The 12,591-nt window shown below is 44.3% G+C and overlaps 1 protein-coding gene across 2 annotated transcripts in view; it reads left to right on the forward strand.

Moving 5' to 3' along the window:
* The first annotated feature begins 449 nt into the window (after positions 1 to 449).
* Positions 450 to 12,591, forward strand: part of DPH6 (diphthamine biosynthesis 6) — a 198,109-nt gene continuing 185,967 nt past the window's right edge. The window contains exons 1-2 of one of the 2 annotated variants that reach the window (XM_073609884.1): positions 450 to 567; positions 7,782 to 7,876. In XM_073609884.1, coding sequence (XP_073465985.1) covers positions 7,807 to 7,876 — 70 coding nt within the window. In that variant the 5' untranslated portion in view covers positions 450 to 567; positions 7,782 to 7,806. Of the gene's footprint in view, positions 585 to 7,781; positions 7,877 to 12,591 lie in introns of both variants that reach the window. The other variant, XM_073609883.1, reaches the window with a different exon arrangement.

The raw sequence follows: 12,591 nt of genomic DNA on the forward strand, positions 1-12,591 counted from the left end.
GTGAAGGAGAAATATTACCTGTTTGCTACATTTTATAACAAACAATAAAAAATGTTTGTTTATTTTTTAAGAAAATTGTCGGTCTATTTTCGTTTGTTTAGCATAAAATCCAGTGGTGATTAAAAACCACCAATAGTAAGTTCTAATTGTGTGAAAAAATGATAAAAATCTCGTTTGGGTGCAGTGCTACATTGTTAAAAAGCAACAATGTCAGTGTATGAATCCGGGTCCTATTTTTTTTAAACACTCTCCCCTGTCAGTGTATGCTGTGTACACATTGTACTGCTGTGGCACTCATTCATTTATATATAATAGCTGTATATACTGTATACTTTGTGTTGTATAACATAAAACAGAAGTGTACACTAGCTGTGTGCCAGTCATAAGACGGCTGTGATCTCTCACAGGCTACACTAAGCTGTTCTCGGTCCGCCTGCTGCTCTCTGTACAGGCATTGCTGTAGTCACCTAAGTGTTTGAGGTCCTGATACACAGAGCCACATGTGCGGTCACTTCCTGGTTAGCAGAAGCCGAGCATCATTGAAGAGAACCTGTTCCCACAATGAAGGTGGTGGCTTTAATCAGGTGATACATTAGGATGAGCAGTGACATTGTGATTGCGAGCAGGCTGGCAGGCAGTGCTGTGTGAGCGGAGAGTCCACATACTGAGGAGCTTTCTATTGTATGACACTTGCATCTCATTACTTCATGTAGACTGTTTGTATTCCAGATACATCCCAACACTTTACTTACAGTGATAACACCTCATGCTGCACCCCCCTCAGGTATTAAATCATTAACCACTTCAGCCCTGGAAGATTTTACCCCCTTCCTGACCAGAGCGTTTTTTTGCGATTCGGCACTGCGTCGCTTTAACTGACAATTGCGCGGTTGTGAGACGTGGCTCCCAAACAAAATTGACGTCCTTTTTTTCCCACAAATAGAGCTTTCTTTTGGTGGTATTTGATCACCTCTGCGATTTTTATTTTTTGCGCTATAAACAAAATAAGAGCGACAATTTTGAAAAAAACACATTATTTTTTACATTTTGCTATAATAAATATCCCCCAAAAATATATAAAAAAAATTTTTTTTCCTCAGTTTAGGCCGATCGTATTCTTCTACATATTTTTGGTTAAAAAAAATTGCAATAAGCGTTTAATAATTGGTTTGCGCAAATGTTATAGCGTTTACTAAATAGGGGATAGTTTTATGGCATTTTTATTAATAATTTTTTTTTTTTACTAGTAATGGCGGCGATCAGCGATTTTTATTGTGACTGCGACGTTATGGCGGACATGTCGGACATTTTTGACACATTTTTGGGACCACTGTCATTTATACAGCGATCAGTGCAATTAAAAATGCACTGATTACTGTGTAAATGGCACTGGCAGTGAAGGGGTTAACCACTAGGGGGCGGGGAGGGGTTAAGTGTGTCCTAGGGAGTGATTACTAACTGTAGGGGGATGGGCTGTATGTGTGACGTCACTGATCTCTGCTCCAATGACAGGGAGCAGAGATCGAGTGACACTTGTCACTAGGCAGAACGGGGAGATGCTGTTTACAACGGCATCTCCCCGTTCGTCCTCTCCGTGAGGCGATCGCAGGTATCCCCGCGGCGATCGAGTCCGCGGGACCCGCGACCCGACTCACGGAGCTCCCGGCCGGCGTGCGCACGCAATGGCACGGCGGGCAATTCAAATGGACGTACAGGTACGCCCATTTGCCCAGCTGTGCCATTCTGCCGTCGTACATCGGCGTGCGCCGGTCGCGTTGCCAGTTTCACTAATACGTAGCAAACCGGGCAAATCCTGTAACTAATGCCCCGTACACAGAGTCGGATTTTCCGATGGAAAATGTGTGATAGGACCTTGTTGTCGGAAATTCCGACCGTGTGTAGGCTCCATCACACATTTTCCATCGGATTTTCCGACACACAAAGTTTGAGAGCTTGCTATAAACTTTCTGACCCACAAAGTGCCACGCATGCTCAGAATAAATTAAGAGACCAAAGCTATTGGCTACTGCCCTGTTTATAGTCCCGATGTACGTGTTTTACGTCACCGCGTTTAGAACGATCGGATTTTCCGACAACTTTGTGTGACCGTGTGTATGCAAGACAAGTTTGAGCCAGCATCCGTTGGAAAAAATCCATGGATTTTGTTGTCGGAATGTCCGATCAATGTCTGACCGAGTGTTTTTGTGTGGTGAATAAGGATGAGGTCCGGCGTGTTCGCACAGCCCACGTGCAGAGCCCGCCAGGAAGTCGGCACGGTGCTGCGCCAATCACAGGCAGTGAGACATTGTCCTGATGCGCGGCTGCAGAGATCTGGAAACGTCTCACTGCCTGTGATTAAGGATGAGCTCCGGCGTGTTCACACACTCCACGTGCAGAGCCCGCCAGGGAGTCGGCACTGCCCTGCGCTAATCGCAGGCAGTGAGACATTTATCTGATGCGCGGCTGCAGAGATCGGGAAATGTCTTACAGCCTGTGATTAGCGCAGTGCCGACTTCCTGGCGGGCTCTGCGAGTGGAGTGTGCGAACACGCCGGAGCTCATCCTTACCTGTGATTAGCGCACTGCAGTGTCGACTTCCTGGCAGGCTCTGCGAACATGCCTGAGCTCATCCTTACCCATAGCCAAACAGGAAGTGAAAGGAAATCCCTCCAAAGGGTGTCTCCAGCATCATCAAATCTAGTGTCCCCATTGGATCATTTACCCTCTATTATTATTCTCATGTCTACTCAAAATGTGGGATTTTACTTAAACTTTTTAGTGATAATGGTAAACAGGACAAATATAGAGGGTGAATCTTCCAAACGGGGGCACAGACAGCAATAATACCTGACTGGGGTTCTAATCCCTCTCCACTCTATCCAAAAAAATAAATGTTTTCCTTCAATTACACTTAATAAAAAATTAGGAACGACTCCGCAGAGAGGTGTAGATTACAAAGGAATAGTCAGTAAATTCTCAAAAATAGCAAATCATGCGCACATCTACATTTGTATTTCTGTGAGCAGTTTGAATGGTCTGTTGTCATATTTCTGAGGTTTTTTTTCTTCGGTTGTACTAGAACTGCAGATATTTTTTAAATGGTGCCATGGATTTTGTATGTCCAGAGGTACTTATCTTCTGTGTTGAATGATGGGCAGCATTATCCAATTCCTTCATGACTTTTTTTCAGATTGGAGGCCAGGGAGATTAGTAAAATTAGGCGGCTGAGCCACAGTTTTGCTGACAACCTCCCACCCCCACGAAAGGATGGTTCCCTACTGCGCATGCGTGAAGCATGCTGCTCTTTCTAATTGACCTGGAGGAGGAAGGAATAAGGGGGCCGAGCTTCGCCGCGGTGCCGTCTCCAGAAGTGGGGAAGGGGACCTGTCAAAAACAGATGTGGCACCGGAGGGGGTGGGGAGGGAGACGAATAAGCGGAAGTTCCACTTTTGGGTGGAACTCCACTTTAGGTGACTTGGTAACTGGTCGCGGGTCACAATGAGTGGAGCGGGTAAATGACAGGTCTGTGTCCACTCCGATCCACCCAGATGGAAGGGGATGGATCACCTTGTGTTTTTTTTTTTTTAATTGGATTGGAGGTAGTCGGGTGTAAAAGGACACAAGTCCTTTACATTTGCCGCTCCATAGAGGTGAATGAAGGGTCTGACCAATGCGAAAGTAGCCTAATGGGGCGTACACACGGTTGGACTTTTCGGCTACAAAAGTCTGACGGACGCCGACGGACCAAATCCGGCAGACAATCTAATCATGTGTGGGCTTCCCCGGACTTTCAGTGGACTTTTTCAGTTGCAAATCTGACGGACTTTAGATTTGGAACATGCTTCAAATCTTTACGTCGTAACTCCGCCGGACCCAGAAATCCGCTCATCTGTCTGCTAGTCCGACGGACAAAAACCCACGCTAGGGCAGCTGTTGGCTACTGGCTATCAACTTCCTTATTTTAGTCCGGTGTACGTCATCACGTACAAATCCGTTGGACTTTTGTGTGATCGTATGTAGGCAAGTCCGTTCATTAGAAAGTCCGTCGAAAGTTTGTCGGATGGGCTGTCAGGCTTTTGTAGCCAAAAAGTCCGACCGTGTGTACGCCCCATAAGACTGCTTTGACACTGATGCACTGCACTTTACCAGCACCGTGGGTGCAGCGCAGTGCACCTTGGCTTTCCTGCGGGTTAGCTACGCTTTGCCATAGACTTCTGTGACATCCTGCAGGTGTGGTGCACTTTCTGAAAGCGCACCAAACCCTCGGGTAAAAACAGAAGTCTATGGCTCAGTACAGGTAACCCGCAGGTAAAAACAGAAGCCTGTGGCTCAGTGCAGGTAACTCACAGGTGCACTGCGCTGCATCTGCAGATCAATTTGAAATCAGCACAGTAACCCCTGCAGAAGAGATATGCCCATATATACACTGTGATTTTAGTAAGAACCTTACGTTTTTTTTAACAGTCTTCCATTCACGTATCGCCTGCTGTTGTTGTCCCAGGCAGAGTACATTTGGTATCACTCCACCTGTGACAGGAGCCGGTGCTATACAGGTAGCATCGGCTTATGCGGCTCTGCTCCGGAGTCGCTTGCTTCCTCTACCAGTGGCTTAATTTACAACACTAATGCTCTAGGACGGCGGGTCGGCAACCCACGATCTGAGCTTGCTAGCCAGCCATCCCAGAGCAAGAGATCGTGGGCCACATCAGAGGGCTCCCCAGGCCACTGGTTGGGCACCCTGCTTTACATCTTCTGTGGCTGAAAGCTGGCCTTTCTGAATGGGCATGGAGATCTGACACTTTAGCCCGACACGCAGTCTAAGGTCTGCTTTAGCTTGTATAAGAGCACTTTATTGTGCAAGGAGGCAGCCCATCACAGTGATGGGCCAGTGGAAATGGGTAGTGATGGCAGAAAGTTGGGGAGGTGGGGGGCAAGACAAGAGGGAGCTGGAAAGCTTTCCTATTTGATGGACTACCCCCATGAGACTTCAAGGAATGCAACACATGCTCACTTACACACTCCTCCTACTTCCTTGCACAAGGGACCACCTGTGCATCCCACGTTGGTGAAGTTGGCCCTTCACACTGGTGTATACACTCATGCGAATGAAGCCTAATACATAGTTGTTGGCAGACCTAAGGGAGACTGTACAATCAGATTGCAGGGTGTATGGCCAGCCTGCGTACACTCACAGGCTGCTTTTACTAGATACACCTTGCTAGTACCGGGTTGGACCCCCTTTTGCATTCAGAACTGCCTTAATTCCTCATGGTATAGATTCAACAAGATGTTGGAAACATTCCACTGAGATTTTGGTCCATATTGACATGATAGCATCACGCAGTTGCTGCAGATTTGTCGGCTGCACATCCACGATGCAAATCTTCCACCACATCCCAAAGGTGCTCTATTGGATTGAGATCTGGTGACTGTGGAGACCATTGGAGTACAGTGAACTCATTGTCATGTTAAAGAAACCAGTGGTGAGATGATTTGAGCTTTGTGACATGGTACATTATTCAGAAGATGGGTACACTGTAGTCATAAAGAGATGGACATGGTCAGCAACAACACTCAGGTAGGCTGTTGCGTTTAAATAATGCTTAATTGGTACTAAGGGGCCCAAAGCATGCCAAGAAAATATCTTCCACATCATTACACCACCAGCCTGAACTGTTGATACAAGGCAGGATGGATCCACGCTTTCATGTTATTTAAGCCAAATTCTGACCCTACCATCTGAATGGCGCAACTGAAATTGAGACTCCTCAGACCAGGCAACGTTTTTTCCAATCTTCTATTGTCAAATTTTGGTGAGCCTGTACGAATTGTAGCCTCAGTTTCCAGTTCTTAGAGGACAGGAGTGGCATCCAATGTGGTCTTCTGCTGCTGTAGCCCATCTGCTTCAAGGTTTGATGTGTTATGCATTCAGAGATGGTATTCTGCATATCTTGGTTGTAACGAGTGGTTATTGGAGTTACTGTTGCCTTTCTATCATCTCAAACCAGTCTGCCCATTCTCCTCTGACCTCTGATATCAACAAGGCATTTTCCTCCACACAACCTCCGCTTACTGGACATTTTCTCTTTTTCTGACAATTCTCTGTAAACCCTAGAGTTGGTTGTGTGTGAAAATCCCAGTAGATCAGAAGTTTTTTAAATACTCAGACCAGCCCGTCTGACACCAACAACCATTCCACATTCAAAGTCACTTAAATCCCCTTTCTTCCCCATTCTGATACTCTGTTTGAGATTCAGCAAGTCGTCTTTACCACGTCTAGATACCTAAATGCGTTGAGCTCCTGCCATGTGATGCTGATTAGCAATTTGTGTTACCAAGCATTTGAACAGGTGTACCTAATAAAGTGGCCGGTGAGTATATGTGTTTTACATACAAAATCTCTCCAATAACTCCAGCCAAAACATGGCTGTACATTGTGGTGCACTGCATCTGAACAAATAATGCGTGTCCGATTTTCATTTTGTTCCATAAAAGTTCAATTAAAAAAAGTAGTATGTATAAAAAAAAAAAAATGTTATAAAAAACATTAACAGAACCACTCGCACAGACAATACACAGGCATACGTAAACAGCTGTTATGCAGCACTTTTTAGGTGTTTCCACACACACCAGATGTATAAAAATAATTTATCCATTATTTATGTTAAACTTTAAACTAATAAGAATGCACAGGTTTTTTTTTAATTTTGAGTTTAAACATATTTGGTATTTAATAACTCAGCACAGTCTTATCTTTTATACGTTGTCGAAATGGTATTTGTGATTTGTATGCAATAAAAATATTTAGTGTATTTATTATTCAAAATATAGATTTACTAAACATGTATGCAAATTTCCAATATACAAACCCAGGAGTACCATCTTTTTATTCTGCAGGTTCTCTGCTTTCAGAAATTATTTAGGTTTTTTAGACATTTACACAGACCCAGTTGTCCAGCAAAACTGACAATGATGGGGGGGTTTGGGAATTATGACTGCCAGGGGGCTTAAGCAGTTGAAACTTTTTTTAAGGGTTGCACATAGAGATTTATAGGCATTTTATATGCCTAGTGTAAATTTTCCTGTGTTTTCCGTCACCCATAGAGCCAAAGGTGCAGCATACAGCCTTCCATTCAAGTGATGTGTGACTCCTATACGTGGCCATATGTATTTCTCAAATGCCAAACGTTCATGTACTTGTACGGTTTACAAAAGTATAACTGCGGCTCCCCATTAACTTCTAAATATTATAATTACATGTATTAGTAGCAGCATACAGATATCAGAATGAAATATTTTTTGAGATAGGGGACCTTAAGGCCTCGATCACACAGATGCTGAGACTGGTTTACTGTGAACTGGTCGGTTTTACTGGCATCTTTAGCCTCCAGGTGCTGTGTGCATGCAGCGCATTGAAGTCTATTAGAATGCAGCGGCTGCATGAACACAGCTGTTTGTCCTAATGTAACAGGCATGTAAGTGCAGGTGGGCGGCTCCCGCATGCCTGTGACATTAGGATGAGTGTCTGTGTCCATGCAGACCTTGCATCCTAATAGACTTCAGTGGGCTGCAGCACCTGGAGGCTAGAGTCACCAGAAAAATTGGACTGTTCAAAGGCCTACCTCTGCATTTTTGCTGAATTTGACCAGGTTAAATAACTGAAGTTTATGTGTAATGGTAATGTAATGGTTTTTGTTCTGCAAAATGAGACATCACCACCTGTATGATTCTGCACAAAGTTTCCGACTGTCTGACCCATACATTGTGTAAATCTTTTTTCAGTGGCGGAAAGGACAGTTGCTACAATATGATGCAGTGTGTCATGGCAGGTCACCAAATCGTTGCCCTTGCTAACTTGAAGCCTCCTGACAGTGCAGGTAAGAATGCATAATTTTATATACAGTATATGGGTTGATGCATAGCAGTTAGCAAAGCATTAAATTCATGCTGATAAGGAGTGGTGTTAGCAAAAAAGCTACTTAGTCATAAAATTAAACTGCTTACAACCTCTGAAAAAAGGTATGGGGCGTATGAAGAGAAAAAAGGCCTATGGCGATTTACTAGTGTTGGATAGACTGAAAAGAGTTTTGCACCCTATTTGGTAGAGTAAGTAGAACTATGGCCTCCAATTAAAAAAAATATATGCTGCAGCTCTTAAACTTAAAGTGGATGTAAACCCTCACATATACCCAGTGAAGTGAACAGCCTCAGATGATACACAGGAATGAAACAAATCCTCCTACATGTATATCTGCTGTCTTCAGCTTTATATACTGTTTAGAAAGTGCAGGTCCTGTTAGAATTTTCTCTTTCTGTTCCTGCAGGGGGAGGGGAGTCTTGCCATATACTGTGAGACAGCTGATTGAAGGAATGGCATACACCCCCCTCCATATAGGCAGAGACTTGTCTGCTAATCTATCTATAGCAACCACCCTGACACAAATTTCAGGCTGGTTTTATCATGTGTCAAAGAACTTGTCAGACGTTACCATGCTGATAACAGAAGAACAGAGCAGGAGAAAGCCACGGGACTTACGGCTTTGAAGAGAGATAGAAAACACTGCAGATATATGTGCCCAGCTCAGAATTCATGAATCGGTTTTACATCCACTTTAAATTAGAAAGAAAATATAATCTGCATTACCTTTTCCTGTCCACAGATATTTTATATACACACACACACTATCTCACAAAAGTGAGTACACCCCTCACGTTTTTGTAAATATTTTTTATATCTTTTCATGTGACAACATGACACTTTGCTACAATGTAAAGTAGTGAGTGTACAGCTTGTATAACAGTGTAAATTTGATGTCCCCTCAAAATAACTCAACACACAGCCATTAATGTCTAAACCGCTGGCAACAAAAGTGAGTACACCCCTAAGTGAAAATGTCCAAATTGGGCACAAAGTGTCAATATTTTGGGTGGCCACCGTTATTTTCCAGCACTGCCTGAACCCTCTTGGGCATGTAGTTCACCAGAGCTTCACAGGTTGCCACTGGTGTCCTCTTCCACTCCTCCATGACGACATCACGGAGCTGGTGGACGTTAGAGACCTTGCGCTCCTCCACCTTCCGTTTGAGGATGCACCACAGATGTTCAATAGGGTTTAGGTCTGGAGACATGCTTGGCCAGTCCATCACCTTTACCGGCGTATTGTCTGAGCACTGACAGGCTGACCCCCAACTCCTTCAACCTCAGCAGCAATGCTGGCAGCACTTATATGTCTATTTCCCAAAGACAACCTCTGGATATGACGCTGAGCACGTGCACTCAACTTCTTTGGTCGACCATGGCGAGGCCTTCTCTGAGTGGAACCTGTCTTGTTAAACTGCTGTATGGTCTTGGCCATTGTGTTGACTAAGGCTTCAGTCCTGTGCAACACTATTGGTTGCTGCTGTTATCTGCTATAGATATTCTGTTTGTTAGTCCTCCTCTGCTGCCACTTGTAGAAGGTACCAACATAGCTAACGAGAATTATAAACACATGTGCATTGCAAAACACTAGCAAAAAGCATCATGGGATTAGTAGTCTGCAGGGCAGAGCACAATAACATGCATAAGATTTACTTACCCCAGTTTTCCCTCAGAAATTACCATGAAGTAGGCTTTACTATTTAAAAGAGAAGTATGGCCAAAAGGTTTTTTTGGCTATACTTCTCTTGTGGGTCACAGGAGTGCATTTAATTTTGTTCTCCTGTGACCCATAGTCAGCCAATAGCTGGCTATTTGCCACTATCAGCTGATGTGGCAGAGCCGCTATAGAATCTTGAAGGATTTTGACAATATAGTCAAGATCCACCTGAATGTCTGATCGGCAGCTGGCCCAGTTTCCCAGCATGCTGTTGACAGCTGGAGCCAGCTGCTTCTGCCCCCTCGCTGCTCTCTGCTCTGAGCAGACAGAGAGCCGAGAGATCAGTAGTCATGTGTTGCTTACAGATTTCATCTGCACAGCCCCACAAATACCTGTTGGTCCTGCCAGTGAAGTCCACTTCATGCGGCTTCCTGTGATGGTGTGGTAATGGTGCTGCACTGCTCCTGAATTCAGAGCAGAGTTGGCACTCTTGTGTAGGCAGTACCTCCTGCTTGCACTGCAGTGGGATGAAAAAATGTTGCAGGGGGTGAGAAACACAGACAGCATTGAAGACAACATTTTTAGTTGGATGGGAAAAGCTCAGGTTTTAATTCTTGTCACTGTACTGACTTGGGAAATTTCCTCTGACTTCCTATCCTGATGATGGGAGTCATACAAAAAAAGTAATTTTCCCCAACAGTGAAATGGCTCTGTCTTTCTCATCCCCATCTCCAGCGTGATGCTGGACATTTTTCTCTATGAACTTGCTGCCAATTACCCCCATTTACCCTTTGCATGTTAGAGCAGCGTTTCACAAACTTTTTAAATCGGGGCATCCTTTACATTTATACACAAACTTGAGGTACCCCATTGTAAAATATGGATTTTTAAAAAAAATATATAACCCTGCATCACCCACATACTTAGGACACCCAGCATTAGAGGTGATTTATTTTTACAAAGCAAATACCGTATTTATCGGCGTATACCATGCACCCTAATTTTAAGAGGGAAGTTTCTGGAAAAAAGCTTAAATAAAGAACTTTGAAGCAAAATAAGGGTCAGTGCCCATCAATGCAGCCTTATCAGTGCCTATCTGCAGCCTCGCCATTGCCCATTAATGAAGCCTGATTAGTGCCCATCCTCAGCCTCGCCATTGCCCATCATTGCAGCCTGATCAGTGCCATTCTGCAGCCTCGCCATTGCCCATGTGCCCTCACCATTGCCCATCTGCAGCCTCGTGGCATAATATATGTTGCATAAACATGTTTCATAAATGCATGCTTGCCTATTCTGTAAATGCAGGTCTCCATGGGCAAGTGCATGTTTGCATGGACACACGCTTGCGTGTTTTCGCCTAAACGCATATTTGCTTAAACACATACCTCCATGCTTCCATAAATGCATGCCTCCATAAATACATATTGCTTAAACACAGGCTGGCAGGTTTTCAGTTATATTGCATACATAAATGCTTGGTTTAAACTGTATACATATGTGCTTATTTACAATAAACTGTATACATATGTACTTAGTTGCATTAAACGGTGTACATATGTGCTTGTGTGCCTAGGACTACATACATACATGCTTATTTGCTTTGGAATACATACAGATGTGCTTATTGCCTTGAGCTGCATACATAAATGCATGAAGGGCAAGAATACTTGTATGCCTGCATGTTTGCATAACTTAGGTACCTACATAACAGCATGCCTGGGTACCTGCATACTTACATACGTAAGGAATTGTATAGCAGTAAACCAACATTGTTTAGGCCTGCATCCTTGGAGGATTGTGTATTAGGTTGGCTAATATAGTTACTACATTATTTACCTGTTATACCAGTTAAATGGTTCCAGAAAGGAGAGGCAGCCAGGGGAGGCAGGTGCACCGCTCTCAGGTTCAGTGATCTGGTGGTGTCCACATCCCCCCAATGGACAGTGGTGTCAGATGCATCTGAGCCACTGTGGTGTTTGGCATTGCAGCATTTTCCTGACGCATTCATTTTTCATCACATGGACTGCGACCGCATCACCTTGATCATGCCTGATATCTGTTGATCGAAGCCTAAGCAGGATCAAGCCTGGCTAGTATATGGATGTGAGACTCCCCGAGAATACCAGATGCTGTAAGCTTTCCCCTACCTGTGTGAGGGAGGCATCTGAGGCTGCTGTGTTTTGAGAGTATCTCAGGCCAGAAGATCTTAGGGCAATCTCTGGGGTGGTTTTTGCTCCATCTTTAGCCAGCAAAAGCTTGGTAGGTAGGTATGCCTCTTTTGGCCTTCGGGGTCTGCCACAGAGTTGTCAGCCTTGCATTTGACTCTTGGAGCAGAAGGTATGGGCTCATTAAAAAAACAAAAAACCCTCAACCATTAGCGGTCCCAAAACCAAATGGGGATGTAAGGTCTAGCTTAGATCTTAAGCCGCTGGACATCCTTCTGTCCATTTAGTGTTGACCTCTGCGAGAGGTAGATTTTGGGGTCTATAGTCATCAATGAACCATATCTTCATGTGCCGTTTTTTTCCAGGCTCATCAAGGGTTTTTACAAATTGCAGTACAAAGTCGTCGTTTTTTTATTTTTGTGACTCTCTTTGGGCTGGCCACAGCTCCGAGGGTTCACAGCCCAGTACTGGACTTGCTGAAAACGCAGATGTGCCAATCTCAGTTTACCTCAATCTTTGTTCAGGAAGCAGTCTGTTCCAGATTTTCCTTTGATACATTTCTTCAGGAGGAAGTTGTATCTAGGTCAAGGCACGTTCCCTATGGACAGTCCCTACTTCAGGTATTTGGTAGAGGATGATTCTCTCTGTCTGGAACATGAAGTTCCAGGCATTGGATTGCCAGAGGGCTCTATTACCGGGATATTACAGAGCTAAGATTGCTGGTTGATGGTTCAAGATCTGGAGAAGAGATGGGCAAGATAACCACTGATGCCAGCTTCTCCAGTTGGTTTGAAGGTGGCTATAGTTTAGTGGACTTGGTCTCCACAGTAGAAAGTACTGCCCATCAATA

This window comes from Aquarana catesbeiana, linkage group LG13 (genome assembly GCF_042186555.1).
Source record: "Aquarana catesbeiana isolate 2022-GZ linkage group LG13, ASM4218655v1, whole genome shotgun sequence".
Taxonomy (NCBI): Eukaryota; Metazoa; Chordata; class Amphibia; order Anura; family Ranidae; genus Aquarana; species Aquarana catesbeiana.